The sequence below is a fragment of the Orcinus orca genome, chromosome 8, assembly GCF_937001465.1.
Source record: "Orcinus orca chromosome 8, mOrcOrc1.1, whole genome shotgun sequence".
Taxonomy (NCBI): domain Eukaryota; kingdom Metazoa; phylum Chordata; class Mammalia; order Artiodactyla; family Delphinidae; genus Orcinus; species Orcinus orca.
Window position 1 is genome coordinate 11,972,470 of NC_064566.1, and position 24,282 is coordinate 11,996,751.

At 56.7% G+C, this 24,282-nt stretch overlaps 1 protein-coding gene across 1 annotated transcript; it reads right to left on the reverse strand.

Annotated features, from left to right (window-relative positions):
• Positions 1–4,405: 4,405 nt before the first annotated feature.
• On the reverse strand, positions 4,406–19,582 carry RTN4RL2 (reticulon 4 receptor like 2). Its single transcript, XM_033413003.2, has 3 exons — positions 18,968–19,582; positions 12,702–13,183; positions 4,406–5,787 (listed from the first exon to the last, which is right to left on the reverse strand). The coding sequence occupies exons 1-3, from the start codon at positions 18,996–18,998 to the stop codon at positions 5,038–5,040; spliced, it is 1,263 nt and encodes a 420-aa protein (XP_033268894.2). The 5' UTR covers positions 18,999–19,582; the 3' UTR covers positions 4,406–5,037.
• Between the last annotated feature and the right edge of the window lie 4,700 nt (positions 19,583–24,282).

Genomic DNA, 24,282 nt, shown 5'->3' on the forward strand with positions numbered 1-24,282 from the left:
GGAGCGAGTTCAGGGATCGTAAATAGCTGAGGGAAAACGTGTTAATTGGAACTTTATGCAGATGAGCTGGGACGCGGGCTGGGGAGGGCCGATGGAGGGAGAAGAAGGTCTGACGGACGCTGGACCCGAGGGGAGGGCAGGAGGGCTCCGGCCGGGGGAGTGATGGGTAGATGTGTATCTGTTTATCGCTGCGTGGGACCTCCGGGGAGGGCCGCTGGTCTCCGAAGATGAGGGCTCCTCCTTGACCCTACGCCCCAGAAACAGGGGACTCTTCCAGAGTCTCCACATCCCGGGACCAGAAGTTCAGGGTCTCAGATCGCCACGAAGGTGGGGGCAACGTGCAAGTGACTGTTTCCGCTTGTGGCTGCTTACCCTGGGTGTCACATTCACTGCATCCCCCCGCCCCCATCTGTCTCCATCCTTTTTCCCCATCCCTGGCATCACTCTCTCCTTGCAAGAGTATTGTCTGTAACTTCCACCAAGTGAGTGGGGGAGGGGAGGGAATCTAACTTTTCTTCCTTTGCTTTCTCCCCTCTGCCCCCCAAGGACCACCCCACCTTTGAGGAGGTGTTTCTCAGCCTTTAGAGAGCTTCATAACCCACCCCTACGTGTTAAAATGCAGATTCCAGGGCTCCCTTAGAGATCTGCTTCAGGGGCTCAGGAATCTGCATCTTAGCAGTTTCCCACCTAAATCGGATATAAAAGACCTTCATTTTCAGAAACATTGTGCAGGGAATTGGTGGGCTGGAAAGACTGGACAAGTCTTCATCAACGGCCCCCCCACCCCTCCTCCATGCTCCTGACCTCACCTCTGCTCTGTATGGCCATCTCTGCTTCCGGTGTGAGAGTACCAGGGGATGGAGAAGGTGCCAGAAAGGAGGGAAGGAAGGGAGGAAGGGGGGGCGGAGGAAGGAGAAAGAAAGAGAAAGAAAGAGTGAGGCTCACCTGGCTGTCCTCTCTCTGAGCAGGGTCTTACCCTTCCTCTCTCTGCTACCTTCTTCCCTCCCGTCTGCCTCAGCTGCTCTATCCATCTTCCTCTCTCACTTCCCTTCCCCCACCTCATCTGAAGTTTCTAAGGCCAAAGAATCTTGGGGTAGGCAGTTTGGATCTTAGGGAGTAAGGGCAGAGCCAAAGTCCCCACCTCCAAAAGAAAGAGGCAAAGCACCTATCTCGGGGGTAGGAAGAAAACAGGAGGGAGGCAGGGCTTGAGGAAAGATAAGGGTGACAGCAAACATATAGGCCAGCTTTCCACGGGCTATTGCACTTACTCCCCACAACAGCTCAATTTAGGCAGGCGCTATTGCCCCCAGGTTATACATGCAAAACAAAAAAGGGATGTTCAGAGAGGTTAAGTGACTTGCTCAAGGTCACACAGTAAGTGGGAAAATAGATAGGTCATTCACCCTTCTATTTCCCCCAAATCATTTCTCAAGAGGGTGCTGGGTAGCTGACCCAGGCCCCCCCTCCCCCCGGGGCAGTGGGGGTGGGGAAGGGCATCATGTACAGAGATGAAAGGAGATGCTCGGGTTTCGGAACATCTGACAAGTCTGGCTGGAAGCATTAAAAATTCATTTAGAAACCTGACCCCAGCTGGACCTTGGGTCTGCCACCTGGACTGTCCCTGGCCTGGTGGCCTCTCAGATCCTGGTGGGCAAATTTCCCTTCAGCAGTGTCCTGGGAACCCCCGAGTCCGTATTTCACAGGAGGGGGCTTCTCTCATGGACTAGGGAGCTAAAGTCAGAAGCCAGCAGCTGAGAAAGCAGGGCTGATAACCCTCCCCCCACTCTGAGTGTAAGAACCTTAGAGGTTTCAGGGCTTATAAACCTTGTCATCTGGCGTCCTTCTCTTCCTCTCCCCAGGCAGACAGATACTCACTCTCAGTTTAGGGTAACTCAGCCTGGCTGTGATACCCGAGGTGGCCAGTGGAGGGCAGCTATCTCCTATGAGGGAGCCCTAGCCTGAGCCTCTACCGAAGCTTTGAAGGACAGGAAAAGAACCCCATGGATAAGGTCCCGGAGATGCAGTTTTGGCCTTGGGGAAGGGCTCTGGAGTCTGTCATCTGAGGACAGGGGGAGAGGGCTCCTAGTCTGGGGGAGATTGAGGAATTTTGGGGAGGGTTCAAAGTAGGTTTGTGGGTTTCAAGTACATGGTAACTGATGGCCAGCATGATACAATCTTCCTAGCTGGAGTGAAGGTTTGGGAGGAGGCCACGAGAGAGAAAGCTAGAAAGGCAGTTGGGACCAGACTCTAAAGGATCTTTGATGCTTTGCTAAGGTGTTTTATCTTTAACCTGTAGGCAACAGGGAGCCATTGTAAGTTCCTGAGTAACAGAATGACATAATGCAAATGCTGGTCAGCTGAATCTGGCCAACGGGGGCCCGTGAGTGGGAGGGAGAGAGAGAGTGAATGGAGGAAAACCAGAGAGGAGGTTATTGCTATTTTCTTCTATATTCTAGGCATGAGGTAATGAGGAGATGAAGCAGGGAGGTAGCAGGAGGAATGGAAAGGAAGGGCTGGATGGGGGCTGCGAGGGGGACTGGGTGAGCGAGCAGAGACAGGACATGAAAGAAAGGGAGGAGTTAACTACCACTGGTGTCAGGCAGACAGAGAGAACTCAGCATGTGGGTGTACACTCAGGATGCAGGAGGTGAATGAGTTTTGTTCCTCTCAGGGCTAAGAATCTTGGATACATCACCTCCCCTCTCTGGGCCTCCGCTGCCCCCCTCGGAGCATCGGTGGGGGTGGGACTGGACGGCCTTGAAAGTCCCTCCTATCTCAGGGTGTGTGCTCAGGGTCATCAGTCTGGGTTGTTTGGGAGAGGCTGGGGTCTGTGTGTGTGACATCTCATGGGCGGGGACCCATGTGAGCAGCTGCACACGCATGTCGGTATTTGGGGGTGCATCCTCCTGTTTGTGGGACCCGTGGGTGTTGGCATGCCTGCACGTGCTCTCTAGCTCCGCTCTGTGTTAGTGTGTGTGAGAGAGCGTGTGAGTGTGGGTGTGCACGTGATGGGCGTCCGTGGGTCTGTCTGGGCGGGGGTGGGGGAAAGTGGCATTGCTGTGGGCTGCTTCCTGAGGCTCACACACTCCTCTTGCTTTCACTGCTCTGAAATAGCATCTGGACCAAAGGCCCATGAATATTTCACAACGAAAATTCTGTGACCTGGACTGCCTGCTTCTGAGTTCCCAGCATCTTCCCTCCTCCCCCTGCCCAGGCCCCAGCAATCCCTCTTTCAGAGCTCTTGCCTGGCTGGCCCCCTAGGCCCCCTCATTAGTCTCCTCAAAGCCAGCCTGACACAGGCCCTCATGAGACCCCAGACTTGGGGGGCACTATCCCCCCACCCCAACCCCACATCTTTATCCAAAGTCCACCAGCTTCAGGCCTTAGATGTTCACTCTGTCCCGTTTCTGCCTCCTCTTCCCACTGTCCTGACTTGTCTGGCCAGGGCCACAGAATCTCGGCATCCTTGAGCCCTGGCACCCAGGTACCGTCTCTTTCCATCCCCAGATCCCAAGTTAGATTTTTTTAACCCTAAATTTAAACCATCAAATGTCTCCCCAGTTGCTTCTGTTGGATGAGACTCAACCAAGTCCTTCTTAGCCAGGGCTCTTCCCTTTCCCCAGCCTCCCCTCCACACACTGGAAAGATGAAGCTTCTGATCACACCTCAAGCCAGCAAGACACCCCAGCTTGGGATTCCTGTCCCTCTTATCACCCTAGCCCCTTGATTTCTCCTCTAACCTGCTTGGAGAACTGCTTCTCTGACCTGATTCCTCCCTGATGACTTCTACCTCACAGGAGCCAAGGGAAAGAGACCATCTGTCTACAAGGTTGCTGTGTACAGCTGTGCAGGCTGTACACTGCACAAGGGCAATCAGGTGAGGGGGCAAGTGTGAGCCTTATGCTCTGTTTGCTGTGGTATGGGGCTGGGTTCCCCTGAGGAAGAGGTGCCTTTCTCAGATTTACCCAAATTCATGTTTGGGCTGGCTGTGACCACGGCTGTCCATGTTATTCCTCGTTGCAGGGGAAAGAGGGAACTGCTCTCCCTTCCTGAAGGAACAGAGCCTCAGAGAGAACGGTTAGCCAGGCTGGAGGCCTTCCCCAGGCTTAGCTCCTCAGGCATAGACAACTCAGGGTCGCATGTAGCTGCTTCTCCTGGACAAATGAGGAGCTGAGGTGCCATTAGCACCCACTCCTGGCTATCAGATTTCACCTGTCCTGCCTGGGACTCCAGGGTCACAACCCTGGTCCTGAGGCTTCAGCTTCTTGTCATGGGAAAACAGCACGAAGCACTTGGATAGCATGAAATGGTTCCCCTTTTTGAAACCCTCCTGGCCCTGAAAGCCTGATGGTTCTAAGCCTTCCTCCCACTTTTGAGGACCTGAGCCAACAAATCTTACAGAAGATAAAATAATAGAATTTTTTAATAAATTTTTTTTTTTCCCAAACAACTTCTGTTGATCTTCACCACACAGGGGCCACGGTGGAGAGGAAAGCTCTCTCCAGGCACCCTAAAAAGTGTCCAAGGTAGACAGGAGAAAAGTATTTCTCCAGTGTCGGGAGGTTGAGGGGTGCTAGGATAAGCAGGGGCCTAGGGTTGGCCTGGCCCCGACTGAAGCATCCCTCCAAAGGGCTCCTGGGCAGGGCTCCCTTCCCGGGAGCTTCCAAAGGCTCTGCTGGTGGAAGATGCTCTGCAGACAAAGCCCGTCCCGAGTCCACTGTGGGCACTGGGAGAAGTGGTCAGCGGCTGCCTGGGGTGCCCACCCCAGCCTTGGGATGGGAACGGGTTAACGGCCAGAGTCGGGGAGAACAGGGCTGAGCCACCAGATGTGTCCTCCTGGGGCTGCCATAAGCCAGCAGCCTGGGAGGCAGGGAGAGGTGGCCTGGTCCCAGGGGAAGAGAGGAGCTGGGAGCGGAAAGAAGGCAGCAAGGCCGCAGGGCCAGAGGGCGGGGACTGGGGCCGGAGCCGCAGCTGGGGATGGGGATGAGGGAAGAGGGGGAGCGAGACACACCGGCCTCTTCAGTCTCAGCACCGCAGTCAGAGGTGGTGGGGGACCAGGAGCAAGACGCAAAGCAGAGGGGTGGGGAGCCCGGCCGAGAGCGCGGGGCCGCGGGAGTCCGGGGTCGCCTGGCAGGCAGCGCCGGGGCACGTCTGCTCGCCCCGCTGGTCCTCGCCCCCGTAGCTCTCCCAGTAGTCGTCCTCGGTGGGGGCGTCCCCGCCCTGGCGCCCCCGCGGGTCTTCGGCTGGCAGGTCTCGGTAGAGGGTGGAGGGGTCGGCGGGGGGCGCCCCGGCCTCGGCCACCCCGTACAGGTGGTTGGACGAGCTGTTGCCGCGGGCGCGGCTGCCGGGCCGCGTGGGCACGGCGGGCGGGCAGGCCTGGAAGTCGGCCTCGCGGAGGGAGCGCAGGTCGCGGCCCTGGCGCTCCGGGGGCGTGGCGCACGTCACGTCGGAGCTGGACACGCGCGCGCGCTGGAACCAGGCCCAGAGCGGCCGCGCGCGGCAGTCGCACGCCCAGGGGTTGGCGTTGAGCCGCAGGAACTCCAGCGCCGGCAGGTCAGCGAGCGCCTCGCCCGGCAGCGAGGCCAGGCTGTTGTTGAACAGGTAGAGGATGGTGAGGCGGCTGAGGCCGCGGAAGGCCGCGCGGTGCACGCCCTGCAGCCGGTTCCCGTGCAGCAGCAGCCGGTCCAGACTGCCCAGGCCGCGGAACACGTGCTCCGTGAGCAGCCGCAGGCGGTTCCCGTGGAGGAAGAGGTGGCTCAGGTTGGCCAGGTCCGCGAACAGGTCATCCTGGCGGGGGGCGGGGGGGGGGCGGTGGCGGAGGGGAGAGAAGAAGAGTGGTGAGTGGTTCTGAGACAGGCACCGAAGAAATCTGGGAAAGAAGGGGAGCATTGTGGTGGAACAGAAGGGGTTTGACCTTCTGATTCATAGAGTCCTGGGTTCTAATCCTGCCTCCTGTAACCTATTTAGAGGTTAATGTGAGAAACGCAATATAGTTCTTAAAATTTTGGGGGTGCATCAGAATCCCCTGCAGATCCCTGAGCCCTGCCCTTAGGGTTTCTGATTCAGCAGGTCTTGGAGCGGGGGAAGGGGTGGGCGCGGGGGCGGGGGGAGATTCTGCACGTCTTTACAAGTTCCCAGGTGGTACTGATGCTGCTGGTGGGAGGACCACACTTGGAGAATGAGAACCTCTGATTTGGCTAAGTATGCAGACTTTCAGACTCCCTGATTTTCAAATCCTGGCCTTACTAACTGACACTTGAGCGAGTCACTCAGTATCCTTATGACTCAGTTTCTTCACCTGTAACATGTGGAGATGAAATGAAACAACATGTGTTAATACATGTGGTGGGCATTCTGTGAGTTAGCCATTATTGTGAACTTGGCCAAGCCAGCAATCTGTTTCCTCGTCATTAAAATGGAGGTGAGTGTACCTCCCCCTGGGTTTGCTTTGAGGATTAAAGAAGACAATCCCCATACCTATCAGATGGGTGAAGTGTCGGGCACAGGGCCTGGCACATTGGGGTTCGGTCCAGTGATGAAGCCCACAGGCTCAGGAGTCAGCAGAGCCCCGGCTCAAATCCAGCTTGCCCTCTTCCCAGCTGCGTTACTTTGGGCAAGTTATTTAGCCTCATTGAGCCTCAGTTTCCTCAGTGTGTGTAACTCAGAGAACAACTCTTTCAGCAGGCTGAGGGAGGGTTAGATGAGATCCTGTAAGGATGTCGTACCCGGTGGGCACACAGACCATCAATAAATGGTGGTTATTATGACAATAGTGTCTTAGTTAGAATTAGGTCCCATCCATTTTCCTCTAATAGAAGAGCTTCCTGGGACCCCAAAGTTCTGCTACTGGGCTGGGACATTAAGGGGACCATATCAGCTCCACCCCACAGAGGCAGCAGGGGAGGGGAAGGAAGCCTGCTGCCCCATGCCCTGCATCACTGTCCCCTTAGAGGGGCTGTCCCACCTGCCCAAGGCTGGGGAGTCTCTGAATCAGACCATATTAGTGCTGGAAGGGCCTTGAACTGTGGTTCAGGGGAGTGGAGGAGTGGGTATGCTCCATGGAGGGGAGAGAGCAGGGGGCTGGCGCTGCATTTTAACCAGTTCACCAAGGTATTTGGGAGTTAGTGCTTTTGGGGGCACCAGCCTAGCCTACGTTTTTGCAGAGGAGAGCACTGAGACCCAGAGAGATGAAGGGCCTGCCAGAGAGGGGACCGGAGCCCCAGTACTGAGGTCCTCCCCTCTTGTGGAGGACCTCATTGTGGTCAGCAGACCCGGGGGGTCTGGTTCTGGGGGACAGGGGCATCCTCTGTGCTCAAGCCAGCTCACCCTGGATTCCTGTTTCCTGGCGGTGCCCCTCCCACCCTTCCCTGCCTGGGGAGATGATCCCCCCACCTCACCCAGGAGCCTGGTCTCAGGCTCTCAGGTGGGGGGAGGGCGTTGACTCCCAGCCCACACTCACAGCCTCCGCCTTCCTGTGCTCCTGCATTTTCTCGCCCCCTCCCATCTGGCTTCCGCCCTCTCTGCTACAGGAACTGAGCCTGCCAAGAACCCTCCTCTTGGCCACATTGAGATCCGTCCCCCTCAACCTTCTCGACTGCCTATGACACCAGCTTTCTCCACCTCCTGCTGCCACGGCCCCGTGCCCAGCTCAGGTCTCCAGCGGAGGGCTCCCCGCACGTCCGTGGCCTCAGCCTGGCCCAGCGTGGCCTGGTGTCCTTGTCCTTTTCTTTTTGGTCCCCCCAGGGAGTGGGCTGAATCCCTTCCACTCAAACACCTAATTAGGGTTTCTCTTTTTAATGGAGTGTCAGCAAGAGTAGGACACACCCAGAGGTACCTGGTCAAAGGATAGATGTGGGGTGGGGTGGGGTATAGAGGGAGCAGAGGCAATCGGCACTTTGGGGACTTCCGGAAGTCAGGAAGGGAAGACCGAAAGTTCAGAGCTGCTAGGGAATCCAGGCACCTTTGACCTACAGCCCCAGTTTTGGGGCTACAGGATTCCTTGATTCCAATCTCCTTCTCCTTCCCCTGGCAAAAGTCCTGCCCCTCCTGCTCTGAGCCTCAGCCTGGGGGTCCATTCCCCTAACCCCCATCCACGCCGTTGCCAGATCCTGTTGTCACTTCCTAGGCTGCAGGTCTCAGACCGGGTCCTTCCTCTAAAATGGTTCTCTGCGCATTAATAAGCTCTTGACCTTCACAGCCTTCCCCCTCCCCCACCACACTCCCTATCACGCCCTCCCTCTGGGCAGAGAGTGTCTGTTAAAGTCATCCTCTTCCATTTTGAAAACCACATTTCCCTCACCTCCCCCTGGCCGGCTCACAGCTCTCGGAAGCCATTTGGAACCTCAACGTAGCATCCCTGCCCCCTTCCCTGGACAGCATCCTGTTCTTAACCTTGCCTCCCTCCAGCCTCCCATCCAGTCTCTGGCGCTGGTCAAATCAGCTGCGGGGCTTTGTGACCTTGGGCAGCTCCGGGCACCTCTCTGAGCCTCAGTTTTTTTTCATCTGTGAAACAAGGGCCTTGAGATCGTTGATCATTAAGATCCATCCTCATCTGATATTAATGAGCAAGTGAGTCCTGGAATGTACCTCATTCATTCAAGAAAGCTGTACTGAGTGTCTGCTCCGTGCCAGGCACCCCACTCACAGCGCTCACCGATCTACGCTGGGTATCATCGCCATCGTTTGCGTCAGCAGCTGACTAACCAAGCTCTTGCCATGTGCCAGGCTCTGTGCTACACAGATCCCATGTAGTAACCGAATCATCACAGCCCCATGAAGCAGATACTTTTTTTTTTTTTGGCTGCTCATGTGGGATCTTAGTTCCCTGACCAGGGATCGAACCCATGCCCCCTGCATTGGGAGCGCAGAGTCTTAACCACTGGACCGCCAGGGAAGTCCCGTGAAGCAGATAGTATTATTCTCCCCCTTTCAGAGGTTAGGAGAGGGAGGCTCAGAGAAGGCAAGTGACTGGCCTAGAGTTCGAGAGCCAATATGTAGTGGAAGGCGGACGTGAACTCTGGAGACAGAGCTCTGAACAGTTGCACTTTGGAGTCAGACAGACCTGGGCTAATTCTAGGCTGTGCCCTTTACGAGCTGGGTGACCTCGGGTGGGCGCCTTAACTTCTCCGAGCCTCAGTGTCCTCAGCCATTGAATGGGGGAAATGATGCTTACTCTGGACTGGACACACTAAACCCCTTTCAAGCAGCATCTCCTTTAATCCTCACAATGAACCCCTGAGTTACAGGTCATTTTTTTCCATTTCACAGATGGGTCTACTGAGACTCAGAGTGGTTAAGTAACTTGCCCAAAGCCACAGAGCAGATCAGATCTGCCTGAATGTAAAGACTGCGCTTTTACGCCATGCAGGCTGCTCTAACAGTTAGAAGAGAGACAGATGCCTCCATCATCTGGTTCCACTCCAGTAGGAAATATGCTCCAGGAGAGCAGGGACACAGTTTTTGTTCACTTCTGAATCTCTGGCACCCAGAACACTGCCTGGCATATAGTAGATGCTCAGTAAGAATCTGTGATGAACGCACCTGGCACAGTGCCTGGCCTACAGCACACAGTCTGTGAGAACCTCCACTCTACCCCATTCCCATTTCTACCTTCCTTATCCTGAAAAGCTGTGGTCCTCCTGCCTCCTCCAGATCTCCCCTCTCGGGGCAGGCCCGGTGGCATCTTGGGTCACACCTGCGCTCTGCGGATCTCAGCCCGGCCCACGTGCTTCCGCACCTGCCTGTGGCAACTCCCAGCCTAGTTTCTCCAGGCAGTTCACAGGCAGAGGCTGTCTCTTTCTTTCTCTTCTATATAGGGCCAGGTGTGAAGATGTTTCCTTCCCATGATGCCTCCTACCACTCATGCCAGGGGTGTGCAGAACCAACACTTCCCATTGCAGAAGACCCCAGTGTCCACTCGAGGTCAGTATCCACTGACCTTGCCCAGGTCTTTCCTGACCCCAGGCCCCGGCTGCCACTTGTGATGGAGGATCAGGTAATGACGACAAAATTTATTCAGCACTTAACTATGTGATTATATACACGAACTCATTGACTCTTTTTTTTTTTTTTGAACTCACTTACTCTTTACAGCCATTCTTTATGGAAGGTATTATTTTTATTATTCCCATCTTAAAGATAAGAAAACTGAGGTTCAGAGGGGGCAGCAACTTGTCTAAAGTTACATAAGTCAGAAAATAGCAGAGCAGGGATTCAAACTCAGGCCTGCTGACCCCAGATTCCTAACCTGAACAACTAATATATGTTGATAAGGAGGTCAGGATCTCAGTAGTAGTGGTTGTTGCACTATTGGTAATAATTAACAATACTAATGACAGCGCCCATATATTGATGTGGCCCTGTGCTAAACTTTAATCCTTACAAAACTTCTTAGCTAAGTATATTGTTAATTACTATCATGATTGCCATTTTACAGATGAGGAAATGGCAATGGAAAGAGTAATTTTTAATGAGTAATTTGTCCAGAGTCGTATAGGAGCCAGGATTTGAACTTAGGTCTGGCAGACCCCAAAGCAGGTGCTTTCAGGGACCTCCCTGGTGGTGTAGAGGTTAAGATTCCGCGCTCCATTGCAGCGGGCGTGGGTTTGATCCCCGGTCAGGGAACTAAGATCCCACATGCTGCGCAGTGGGGCCAAAAGCAAACCAAAACAAAGCACATGTGCTTTCAAAAGTGAGCCTGCCCTGCTGCCCTGAGAACCATTGCCCCCGCAGCTGGTCAGCCCCCAGTGGAGAGTTCTGAATGATAAAAACGGCCTGAGGTGTCATCAGGCTGCGAAGGCTGAAGTGCTACCAGCTCTTCCTGGCTGTGTGGGCTCAGAAACTTCATTTTCTGTCCCTACTGCCCCTAAGCATCCCTACTGCCGGCCTGTTGCAGGTTTGACGTGATTACTGAGAACACGTTAAGCCCCCAGGCACACGGACGATGATTTAAGAGACTTTGGGACCCTTGGTCTCAGCTTCCTCATCTGTAAGGGAGTATGAACCATCTCCCAGCAGGGCTGTAGAAATGAGGTGACCGAGCGCACTCTGGAAACCATGAGGTGCAAAGTTAGGAAGAAGAAAAAGGAGGGCGTGTTCTGGGACCCACCCATGGTCTCAGCATGATCCTTGAAGTTGACCCATCTCTTCAGGATAGGGTCCAAGATGGGCCATTTCACTGAGACCAGTGTTAAATGAGGCTTGTCTCTCTTTTTAAAAATAGTATCTTAACGAGCCTTGATAGCGTGCCCGCCGTATGCCAAGTGCTTTACAAATTATTCATGCACTTGACACTTACAAAATCCCTAGAAGGTGGGTGCTATGGCTGCCTCCATTTTACAGATGGAAAAACTGAGGCTCAGGGAGGTTAAAAAATGCCACACACTTGTAAGTGGCAAAGTCCTTAGCACAGCGCCTGACGCACAGTGTGCCTGCTAAGTGCTAGTGGGCTATTATTATCATTACTTATGCCATAATAATAACACACAACATATTTTCCCAACATACTGTACACTTTACTTCTTGTCTCTCCCCGCCACTAGAATGCTCTCTGCGAAGGCAGGAGTTCGTCTGTTTTGTTCGCTGCCCTTTGCTCAGCACCAAGAATATTCTGGGTGCTCGATAAATGTTAAATTATTATTGCTATTGTTGTGTTATAATTATCAGCATCAAATCCACCCGTTAGGCCTCATCCTGGGACGGGGAGGAGGAAGTACCTTCCAGGTTGGTGTGGAGAGAGGGGAGGGTTTGGATATCCAGAGGCTGTGTAGCCGAGGGAGAATTTTCTCCCAGAGTGGCTTGGAGGGTGTGTTATTGCTTCCTGGGGAAATAGAATGGGAGGATTTGACTGTCAAACAGTCAGCATGACGACGATAATAACCAATATTTAGATCAATAATAATACCAATAAATAGCAATTACTGTTATTCCTTCCATTTTCAGAGCATCCGTTTTCCAGCTGCTTAACAGCTCTTTACCCTTTTTTTTCCTTCACCCGTTGGTTGCACTGAGACAACAGATCTGGGGGATAGGTTTGGGGAACGGAATCTAGAAAGGGTAGGGTTTCCCCTTGTCCCACGACCCAGTGAGGTGGAGAGACGTGGAACCTTCTATGGGATACCGGTTGCAGTGGCTCCGCCCTCTTGCTTACCTCCCCGTGTTGCGGGAGGGCATGGGGGTGGGTGAGAAGAGCCACCACGAAGCCCTTTGGGCTGGGCTGCCTGGGGAAAGGCAGAGTCCCCAGAAGGCAAACAAGGGGGAAAGGAGGGATCACAGAAAGAGACACACACATACACCCAGACAGACATGGGGGTGTGTGTGTGGAGTGGGCGTGTGAAGGGAGACAGACAGAAGAGGCAGAGGGAGACAGATGGGGGAGGCAAGTTAGTGAGCGAGACAGATAGGGACAGAAAGGGAGAGACAGACAGACAGAGGCAGTCAGATGGGGGGTGGGGTATTAGTGACAGAGAAAGATGCAGGAGACAAAATAAAGAAAAGCCCCTGGAGAAAGTGGGAGGGACAGAAACCTAGGAAAGGGACAGAGAAATAGAGAGAGGTGCTGAGACAGAGGCGGGAAGGGTGAGCAGGGACAGAGGGGCCGAGAGGCCCCAGGGAGAGAGGGAAGCAGAAGAGGGGTGTGTGTGTGTGTGTGTGTGTGTGCGCGCGCGCACGCGCGCGCGCGCGCCGGGCTAGGGCCGGCTCACCTGTAGGTGGAGCAGGCTGTTTTCCTGGAGGTAGAGGTACTGCAGGCTGACCAGGCCGCGGAAGATGTTGCCCGGCAGGCTGCTGAGCTGACAGCGGTACAGATGTAGCGACTGCAGCCGCTCCAGGCCCTGGAAGGTGTCGGGCTCCAGAGAGCGCAGGTGCCGGTTGTCGCCGAGGTCCAGCTCCTCGAGCGCCTGCAGGTGGCGGAAGGTGCCCGGATAGATGGCGGAGAGGTTGTTGGAGAAGAGCCACAGAGTGAGCAGGTTAGGCCCGAAGGTGCCGGGCCGCAGCGTGCGGATGAGGTTGTTCTGCAGGAATAGGCGCTGCGTGCTGGGCGGCAGGGACAGCGGCACCGACGAGAAGTTGTTGGCCTGGCAGCTCACGGTGGGCGGGGACGAGTAGCAGGTACAGAGCATGGGGCAGCTGGGGGCAGCTGGGGGCAGGGCCAGGAGCATCAGCAGGAGGCAGGCCGGGGCGGGACCTGCGGGGAGGGCGCGGGGGAGATCTCTCTGGGCGGCTGCGAGCGTGGGAGTGCCAGCCAGGGGCCGGGCCCACCCACCCCTAAGGCGACCCTTGCTGAGAGCCTTTCGTTTCTAGCTTGGGTGGGGGGTTCTGGGTGCAACCGCAGAGTCGCGAGAGGCCATGGCCACTTCCGCTTTTGGAGGCTCCTGGTACATTAAAGAATAAAGAAATGCCAAGAGGACATCGTAGGAAGCACTGTGATAGGTTGAAAGTTGTTTGATGAGTGACGTCTACTTTCATTCCTGTTTTCACTATGGTAGGTTTGACCATGACTTTGGTCTTGAGACTTGGGCTGGACAGTGCTTTGTTGGAGGCAGTCCCGTACAACGACGTCCTATATAGGGGTGTTTAGCAGCACCCCTGTCCTCTACCCATTAGATGTGTAACACCCTTCCCCCTGCCGTTATGATAACCTATGACAACCGAAATGTCTCCAGACGTCGCCAAGTATCACCTGGGGAGCAAAATTGACTCCATTTGAGAACAGGTGGCTCTAAATTGAGACCCTCTGCGAATCTGAGGCCCATGTAAAATGGCCCTGTGGCTGCCTCCGGGGTCTGGTCTTGCTGGCCCACTGGTGAGCACAGCCCTCCTCCCTCATCTCTCCACACTGGAAGGGATCTTAGGAACCAAGGGACAGGGCGTCTCCAGGCACCTGCAGCAGAAGCATCAGAGGGTCCTGGAAAGAATGCTGCTTCCTGGGCCCTGCCTGTGCAGAATCAGCATCCCTGGGGGAATAGCCCAGGAATCTGCATTTTACACCCCAGGCTCTTCTCATTCAAAGTCACTTAAAAATTCTTTTTCAGGACTTCCTTGGCAGTCCAGTGGTTAAGACTCTGCGCTTCTGCTGCAGGGGGCACTGGTTCGATCCCTGGGGAACTATGATCCCACTTGGTGCGGCCAAAACATAACAATAATTTTTTTTCAAACTAACTTTTGAAGGTGGGCCGTGATCCAGCCTTCTTGTGATATAGATGGAGAGGCAGGCCCAGGGAGGCCCAAGGGCCTGGGGGCTAAAGAGCCGTGTCTAGGCCTCCATATCCCTGAGCTATAGCAGGGGCTCTGGGGCCCCTCATCCATCCCTGTTCCCTGGCCTTCTGACCCTCAGGGCAGCTGATGCAGGTTCTGGGCTGGAACTAGCTTGACCTCTGCCCTTTATCATGACTTCCGGATGAGTCTCGGGACTTTCATCTGGCGGGTTTAGCGCTCCAAAAGCCAGGCGGTCATTCTCTGGGCACACATGGAATGAGCACCTTCTGCTCCAAACAGTGTGCTACGGCCTGTGAAGGCAGAGGAAGATCTTTGCCCTTGGACCCGGGGACCTGAGATCCTGGGTCCTCAGGGCAGACCCTGAGGGCTCCGTGACTTTCACTGACGCCCGGTGTCAGAGGTTGCTGTGTGTGAATGCGCGTGGGAGACGGGTGCCCTCTACATGAAGTGCTGCTGAGCCCGGGGTGCGCACATGGCACCGACAGGCCCCGCGTGTGGCGCGGACATCACGGAAGCTGGGCTGTGCCTCCTCCCGCGGGGGAGCGCAAAGGCGCAGGGTGGGGACCCCGGCGCCACGCCACCCGGCCCACGGCGAGCGTCCCGGCCTCTCCCCGCGCCGCTGCGCGCAAGCGTGTGCCGGTGGTCCTCCGCGTGTGTGTGAGTGCCGGGCCCCGTGCGTGTGTAGGCTGGGTGTGATGTAATACTCGGTGACACAGCGGCTGCTGTTCCCTTCGTTCACACCACCTCCGCGTTTCTCGGCCCTTCTCACCCCTCCCCCGTGCGGCGTTTCACGATTACTTTCTCCTCCCGAGTTTTTCCACATTGGGTGGAAGAGCATGTCTCTCACCCCTCAACCCAACCAGGCAGGGGCGGGGTGCGAGAGCCCTGTAGGGAGCCCTGGGTGGGTTTCAGGAGGGCTGAGGTTTGAGGCTTAGAACAGGAGATCTTGGAGGTGGAAAATCCTCCGGGTTCAAGCTCTGGTTCTACTGAGGTGATGGCTGGGGCTCAGAGAGGGAAAGTGACTTGCCCAAGGTCACACAGCAACGTGATTGGCAGGGCAAGGACTAGAAAGGAGTCTCCTGATGACTGGCCAGAGCACTTCCCTTCCTGGTGGAGTCACCCTCTGAGCTCGCTTCCCCAAGGACTTGACACCAGGGAAAGCCAAATCCCTCTCTGATCCCTTAATCCCACCCCTTATCCACAAGCTCACAGGGTGTTCATTCAGAAGGCTGCCAGCCCTGCAAGGATTATGGAGCTCTTTCCTCAGCCTCTAGGGCCAACTGTTAACCCAGGAGAGGCAGAGGGAAGGACACGTGATCCCAGAGGGCTCCGGAGTCAGGAGGCAGTCCCCTGGCACCAGGGTCTCTTCCAGCCTGGAGGCCGAGCTCAGCAGGGGCTGGCAGGGGCCCCACTCATTCCTCTAGCCCACAATTCCCTGGCCCCCTGCTTGCCCTCTTTAGGGGGCTTCTCTCTTATTTCCCCACATCCCCTCCCTCTTGCCCCCATATCTCCCCCCATCATGGCCCACCTCCCCAAGGCCAAGATGGCGCTCCCTGCGGGCTCTTTGAGGGGGGGACCCTGAGCAGGGGGCCCCTCCGTGACAGCTGCTGCGTAACAGTGACTCTGTTGCCATTTCTGGTCCTCGCTGCTGCCAAAGCAAAGCAGCTGTAACCCGAGGAGCCTCATCCATAATTCAGGCTGCGGCTCACACTGGAAGCGAGCGGAGGAGGGGCAGGAGGAGGGGCAGGTGGGGCTCCGGAGGGCTCTGCCCCCGGGCCTGGCTGGAGTGCTCCTGGGCAGAGGCAGCAGGGCCCGGAGAGCTGTGCCTTTCTCTCCCTCCTCCGCCCTCAGCCCCTGCCCAGCCCGTGCCCTTTTCCTTCCCACCACCGTCGCCTCCCCACCCCCTGCTCCTCCTGGCTCTTCACCATCACGCCTTCCCCCCAGGCCCGGGTCTTCCCTCTCTCCCCGAGGACCACGGTTCCACTCCCGGCCCCCATTTTGTGAATCCCTGGCAAAGACGGGGTCCAGATGCACAGAGTGTCAGAGCAGGAAGGTGGGGGACACCTCATCGGCCATCAAGAGCAAACCCCTTATTGCACAGGCCACACCACTGAGAACTGGAGACGGGAAGAGTTCATTTCGGAGGGCGCAGCCCAGGCCCTGACCGAATCTCTGTCAATCCACCTTGGGTTATCTTTCTCGAAGGCTTCATTTTATGCCCCCACTACTATCTGGGCCGATTCTAACAGCCTCCCCACCCTCTCTGCTCATTCCATCCATCCTCTTTTTTTTTTCCTCAAGTCAGCAGGTGACGGCTAGAGTTGCAGGGGAGCATAGAGCAAGGATGGGCAGAAACCATCTGTTATTAAACACCTACTGTGTGCCAGCCACTGTATTTGTACATATGCCTTTATGCATAGGATACAACATAACATAGCCCCAGTGAGATCAATCTTATGGCTCCCAATCTGCAGATGAAGGCAGGGAGGCTCACGAACATGAAATGAGTTGCCTCAGGTCATGCAGCTAGTACAAGGTGGAACCCAGATTGGACAAGTGTGTGTCAAAAGGGACTCTCTGACCTCTCTTTGGGAGACCCCACGTCATCCACAGACAACACCCCCGAGTGTGAGAGTTACTGCGCTCGGGGTGGAGTAAAGGGAGGACAGAAATTGCACCCAGGTGCACAGGGCTGGGCCAGCAACGACACCGGCTCTGTTTGGCTATTCAGGGTCAAGGCAAGGTAAAGGACCCAGGTTCTCTCCAGCTTTCCCCTCCTGGGCTCCAGGCTGTGGTTGTTCTAGGGGACGGCCCACCTGGGAGTCAGGAAGAGATGACCAGTGTCCAGAAGATGTGGCCAGAACTGACCAGGGGAGGGAACGGAGAGAGGCCAGAACATGGTATTGATCCCAGAAGACTGAGGTGCCCAGAGCCAAAAAGTATCCGCTCACTGAGGGCCCACTGTCAAGGACTCTGGGCTGTCACCCTGGAGCACCAAGGCTCACAAAGTTCTCAGCCCGGGAACCACCATTAAGTCCAGAGATCCCTGTGAAAGAGGAAACTTGAGGAGGAAGCAGATGGACCCGGTGTAGAGGCAGGAAACAGGGTGCCAACCCTCAGGGCAGAGTGGCCCCAGGAAAAGTGCTCCCTGGAAAGAGAGTCAAGGCCTCTGGTTTTGAAGGAGGGGCACAGGGTCCCAGACAAGAAGCAACAGCTCCACACCCAAAAGGGCTGGGCCTGCCGGGCAGATGCTGAGGTGGAAGGGGCTTGAGGAGGTGGGAGCCGCGGAACAGAACGGAGGTGGTGATGATACCAGTGACGCAGGGGCCTGGGGAGGCACTGACGCGGGTGATGGAGGTTTAGAGCTGCTGCAAACAGCTTCTCACTCTGCCAGAATGTAACACCCCAAAATAAGCAGCCACCGTGGCGGCGGCGGCAGGATCCCACGACGGGGCCCAGAGATATAAATGGCAGCACGGAGCCAGCCAGGGCGCCCACCCTCGGAGGCTGCCACCCCACTTGAATGTCTTCCCCCTCTCCCCCTCACAGCCACCCACAAGGCCCTGAGCTCAGAGCCCAGGGTCTGGCCCACTGGCCACTCCCTGAAAGAAGGGAAGTGACAGGCAGGCGCTTTGGAAATGGAGGGCTTCCCACGTGGAAGTGGTTACCAGAAGTCTCTTTGTCTCATCCCTAGGCCGCCCCCCCCAGTCTCTCTCTCTCTCTCTCTCCCTCTCCCCTTTCTCTTCCTTCCTCCTTTCCTCCCTTTCCAGCCCCCATCCCCATCCTGATCAACCCCAGGCCCTCTCCTATCTCTGGTTTCCCATCCCCAACCCTAGAGCTCATCCCAGTCGTCTTTCCCTGTTCCTGACACCCCATCTCTGTCCACCATCCCCATCCTCCTCTGGTTTCTGGCTTTCTGATCTCACTCCCCGTTCCTTCCCCATCCCTAGGGTCCCAGCCCTCATTCTCTTTCCTATTTCTCCCACCGCCAGGTTCTGGGTCCCTGGCCCTGGTCTTCTCCCCACCCCTCCCCTAATCTGGTCTCCCCTCTCTTTCCCTCTTCCTGTGTCCTCGCCAGGGTCTCACTTCCCTCCAAGCTTTTCCCGTCTAACCTTTATTCCTCCTCCTCCCCCGCCTTCCTATCGCCCTCCCCTGACCGCTCTCTCCATCTTCCGCTCTCTTCCTTCTTACCCCTTCCCCACCCCACCCCCAATCTCTGGCCCACACCCTTGTCTGTCCGTCACTCAGTTCGTGGAACTATCCCTTTTCTAGCGCCCTCCATCTGTCCTACCGCGGAGGGCCATTTGGATCTCCCTCTGCTCCCCCATCCTCCCGGACAGCCCCCTACCCTCATCCCTCGTCCTCCCTGGTGACTGGAAAGTGCTGAGGCACGGGGCACGAGAAGTTGCTGAGTCGGCGCTTCCCCAGCCGGCCCGAGTCCTCGGCGTCCCCCAGAGCAGGTGGAGCCGGGACAGCAGAACCTGAGCCTCCCTCCCCACCCCCCGGGGCCGGTCCGCCTGCCCCCTGCGTCCCCCCTCGGTCACGAGTTCCCCGCACAGCCCAGCAGGCTCCGAGTCGGGTGCGCGGCTCCTGCCGGCAGCTCTGGGGGCGGGGGCGGGGCCCGGGGCTAAGCGTTTTTCCTCCCAGGCTACCCCCACCCCCACTACTGCCCCACCCTCGCGCCCTGGCGGAGGGGGCGCCCCGCTTGCCTCGGCAGGATGCTCTCTGCCTTCCCGCAGGCTGGGGTCCCTACCTTGCAGCAGGCTCCTGAGCCCGGGCAGCATCTTGTCTCGACGCTCGGGGGAGGGGGCGGCGGGGAGGGAGGGCGCTCCCACTCGCTCCCTGAGCCGGCCAGACGGACGGCGGGGACTCCGCGGGGCTCCGGGAGGGCCCGGGAGTCCCCGGGCTGTGTGGCCGGGCCGCGGCGCTCTACCCTGCGCCACCTGGGCTGCGAACCTCGTGAGGAGCCATCGGCCCCGACGGGACGGGGTGGGGCGCGGCGGGACGGGGTTCGAGCTGGCCGTCGATGCCCGGTGCCCGCGCCCCCCAGCACCGCAGGCAGCGCGCGGTGTCCGTCAGTCCGTCGGTCCGTGCGCGCCGGCTGCTCGCCGAGGGAGAGTGGGGACAGCGAGGATGCTCTTCCCAGCCACCCCCCTCCTTCACGCACTCGCTGGCTCCTCCCTCGCTTCCTAGCTTTGCCGATTTAACCGCTTCCTGGCCACTAGGAGGCGGGAGCCGCTTTCTAGCCCCCTCCATCCAGGCCCCCTCTCTTTCTTGGGGGATCCGGAGGACTGTGTTCGATCGCCTTCACGGCGCCACGCTTCTAGAGAAATCCCTTCCGGGGGGGGGGTGTGCGGTAGTGTAAGGGAACCCCGTGGACTTGCCCAGTTCCCCCCTCCCAACTTTCTGGGAGGAGCCGGGCTCCTGGGTCACCTCCTCCTCCTTGCCGGACCCCAGGCCCCTTTGCCCAGGTCTCCAACGTTCCTCTCCTCTGGGAAACCTCCAAGATTCCACTTTCCCTTTCGTTCCCAGACCCCAAGCCCTGAGTGTGTGCGACTATAAGAATAGTATATGCAAGAGTTTGTGGGTGCGAGATCGATTGCATATGAGCGTGCACGCGCGCGCAAGGACGCTTGTGCAGGTGTGACTGAGTGCTTACACGTTATCTTTTATACGGGCCGGGGGAAGCAGGGGCTCGTGAGTGTGCGAATGGATGAGCCGCTGTCAGCCAGCGCGCGTGTCTGCGCGGATGGGAAACGTGTGAGGGTTTGGCGCAAGCAAACTTGGGGCTGGGTGGCCGGGGTATGTGTACAGTGGTGTGTGTGTGCCCCTTAACGCATCTGCAAGCGGGTGCAAGTTTGGGTGCCCGTGAGCGGGATAGAAGACTCCAAGGTGGGAGGAGAGCGTTGGCTTCACGGGAGCTTCTTCTGCTTCCTTTTAAAGAGGGAGGCATTCTGGTCTCTTCGGGACCCCTTGCGCCCCTCGTGGCCTCGTTCAGGGCGATACCTGCAGGCCCGCGACCTAAGCGTCTCCTTATAAAGGGGAAGATGCGGATCACCCTGGCCTTGACCTGGTCCAGGGCGTCGGGCATCCGGACCTTGGGAGCCGCCCCGGCGCGGGACAGTCGCGGACCCTCGGGGTAGCCGCTTCGGGGACAGTGGCCAAGCGGCGCAGGCCGGGTTGGGGCTGCTGGAGCGGCGCCGACGGCCAGAGCCAGGGAAATCTGCGCGAAGCCGGCCCGAGGAAGCGCGGGAGTCCCGGGCGGCCGCTCCCGCGAGCAAAGAAAAAGAACCCCCCTCGCTCCTCCACCTGGCTCTCTGGCTCCTTCTCTCCCGTCGGTGCCAGGGCCCAACGCAGCGCCTGGCATACAGTCGGCGCTTTATAAATGCTGATCTCATTTTCCCATTCATTTTCTGTTCCATCCATAATCTCATTCTTCCCTCGTTCTCGTTCGATTTCTCTCATTTTCTCCTCCCTCTCTTATTCATATTTTATGGTCTCCGTCTCTCTGTTCCCTCCCTCCCCTCCTTACTCTCTCCCTGCCACTTCCTTCCTTTATGATTTATCTCTTTGTGTCACTGTCTTCTCTGTCTCTCTCGCTCTGTCCGTGTCTCTGTCGCTTCCCTTCTGCCCTTGTGCCTCCTTCCCTCCCTGTCTCTCCATCTCTGGGTCGGATGTCTGTCTCTTGTCTCCCTTTCCACCGGGTTTCAGTAGCGGGCTCCCAGCCCTCTTGCACCTCGACGCTCGGGCGCCCCCTGCTGGTTACATCCTCTGCCCTTCTCGGGCTCCCAGGCCCTCCCAGCAACTAAATTTTCTCTTCCGGCCCGTCTTACGTTCGGGTGAGGTGGGAGTGAAAAGGGGCGTCTCTGGGGCTCCCCTGTCCCTCTCCCATCTCTAGAAAGCAGGGGCCCTGCGTTTCCCGGGACCCACCCTGCCGAGGGCCCGCGCCTGGGAGGAAGGCCTGGAGGGGGCGGTGGGGAGGGAGTGTTGGGGGTAGTAGGGTGGGATTTGGCGTCCTTCCCCGGAATGAGCCGCGGCACAATCTGTCGCTGGGTTTGTTTGCCGAGCTGCCTCCGGAGCGCAGTGGGGCTGGCTCCCGGGGAGCGAAATATCACAAGATGCGGAGACAGACGCTGAGGGGCGGGTGGGCGGCGGGCTGACTCAGGTGTGTGCTGTCATCCGTTCCCTGGGCTGGCGCTCTTCTGGGTGGGGGGGGGCTGGGACCCCAGGCCCCCAACACAGGTGGGGACCCGAAGCTGGGAGGGGAGCCCCCACCCCGGGGTGAGCTGCAGGAAAGGGGGCGTCCCCGCCAACGATCCTTGGCTCCAGTCCTGTCCTTCAGCCCTGGGAGCCCCAAGAGACGCCCCGAACTTGGGTGTGCTCCAGACGGTCAAACATTCCCCTGCTTATACCCCGCTGTACAGGCGTCGGTTTCCTCTAGTTATCTGCTGACTCACTACTTTCCCCTACTAGACTGACAGCTTCTTGAGGGCAGGAAATTCCTCTCATCCATCTTTGTGTCCCCAGCATGTGCTCAATGAACACTGTTGGATGGATGAATGGCGCGTGGGTGGATGGCCCAGAGTCTCAGTTTACAGGAAATACCACAATGCATTTGATATTCCCAGTAGAGCATCCTGACCCCTTGTTCCTCCTCTCCCTATCCACATTTGCAGTCCCCCCAACCCCTATCCCCTCCTTCAGACAGGCAGGGAATTGGAAACAGCTCTCCCCGAAGACCAGAGTCCTCTAGGTGACCCGAAGCGAGTTACTTCCTTTCCTGTTTGCCTCAAGTTTCCTCATCTGTACAATGGAATGTACCACTCACGCATAAGCTTCCGCTTACCCAGTAAATCTCCAGCCAGTCGGGGTATGAGAAAATGCTTCATAAAATGAGGTTCTAACCAGTGTCTGGAGTGGCAGCTGTTGTCATTACCGTTTTGCCGGTGATTCTTAAGATCTTTATCTCAGTAGAATCAGACACCACGTCTGATCGAACTGAACTTCTGCAGTTGGACTTTTTGAGATCTAAGGGAGTAAACTGATGTACCCGAGGCAAAGTGTAACCGAGAGCTGTGCCGCAGGGCATCTAGGTCCATTCCTGGCTGGACACTTGGGGGAGGGGGCTGGTGGGCAGCTTACTGTGTCCTCAGGACTTGCCGCAGAGCTGGCCCACCCTCTGGTGGCTGTAGGTGGACCTGCAGTCCCAAGGGAAGCCAAGAATCTCGGGGAAATGGGCTGATGGATGGATTTTCCCTGAGAAGGCAGATTCGTTGTGTGGAGAACTGCGAGCTTGGAAAGGAGGTCATGTCGAAGAAGCAGGACATTGACACAAACTAGATGAGTGTTGGCTTCGTCTACCAGTTCCCGCTTATTAATAGAACCCCTACTCTCAGTGTGACACCTGGGGCCGCTCTTCCTTCTTGGGGGCCGCTTTAGTGAGTCTGCAGAACTTCCCTGGTTCTTTTCTGCACCTACATGGCAACTTCACCGCAGGATACTTGGCAGTTGGCGTACAAGATGGGGTGGCTCGATGGTCAAGAGCAGAGGCATTGCTGGGTTCACGCCCTGCCTCTGCTGCTCTCATAGCTGGATGACCTTGGGCAAGGTGTTGAAGTTTTCTAAGCTTCAGTTTTCTCATCCAGAAAACGAGGCGGGGGTCGGGGGGCAACAGTAGCTCCCAGCTCCTCAGGTTGTTTAAGGATGAAATGAAATAAAGCATGAAAGAACCTGACAGAGAGCCTGACCTTGTGCTCCATAAACGCTAATAATATTCATATTAATTTTCTTGTTTAGCCTAACAGCAACCTGAGGAAATAGATGTTGCAGTTTAGGGGCAGAAAGTAAAGTTATGGCCTGAGGTCTCAGAAGTCCTAAGTGGCAGAGCTGGGTCCGGGAGTCGGTTCTTAGTTAGAACTTCCCACCCTGTGTGTGTGTCTGACCTCCACATCTCCACCTGCCACAGACCAGGGATGTCTGCCCAGTGTGATGAAAGCAATCCAGACCTGAAAGTTAGAAGTCTTGGGTTCTAGCCTGGACTCTGCCTCCGAATGGCTGTGTAATGTGGGAACGACCTCTCTCCTCTCTGGACTTCAGGTTCCCCATTATCAAAAGGTACATCTTGGACCCCAAACTCCTGAAGTCTCAAAAAGCCATGACTCGGTGACATCCTTCTTTCTGTGTGACCCTGGAATCAGAAGCTACAGTGAAGCCTCTCGGCCATGCTGTCCCCAACTTCCCAGCTCTGGGGTTGTGATGTGCGCCCCAGAGGAAGATCAGAATTTCTAGGGATTCCCCCAGACCCCACTCTGGGTCCCTCAGGACTCCCACTGGCCACCAGGCCTGCCCTCGAACCTGTCGGAGTGATCGTATACTAGGGAGGGAGGGGAAAAAGCTGGGCCTGCACTTGCCTCCCAGAACCCTTGCCTGTGATTTCCACATCCTATTCTGCCTGGCCTGGTGGGGACAGGGTTCCTTTTCGGGTCCTCTCTTAAACAGGAGAGAAAACCTAAACTAGATGCGTTTAAAGGGCAGCGGTGTCAGGATGTACTTTCTCCTTCCCTGCTGGTTTCTCGAGTTTCTGTCCCTCTGCATTATTTATAATGATAACTGACCTTTGCTAACTACTCACGTCATGTCATGAAGGTATGTGTACTGGCTCATTTAACATTCAGAGCAGCTCTGTGGGAGGGAAGTCTACTACTATCCCCTTTTTACAGATGGAGATACAAACTCAGAGCGGTAGAAGTACTTTTAGATCTGGGCGAGAAGGGTCTTGCCCTGGGTCCCATGATTTAGAGGGTTTTGCTCTGGTCCTCCTCCAGCCAGCATCCTTCCGTGGGGGAAAAAGGCCTTGAGACCAAAGGGACGTGTCCTCTGAGAGCCTGAATTCCCCTTTTATTTTTTATTATTTATTTGGCTGTGCCGCGCCGCTTGCGGGATCTCAGTTCCCCGACTGGGGATTGAACCTGGGCCATGGCAGGGAAAGCCCGGGATCCTAACCACTAGGGCACCAGGGAATTCCCTGCATTCCCCCTTTGAGGCCACGCTTTGGGTATCCAGAACCCT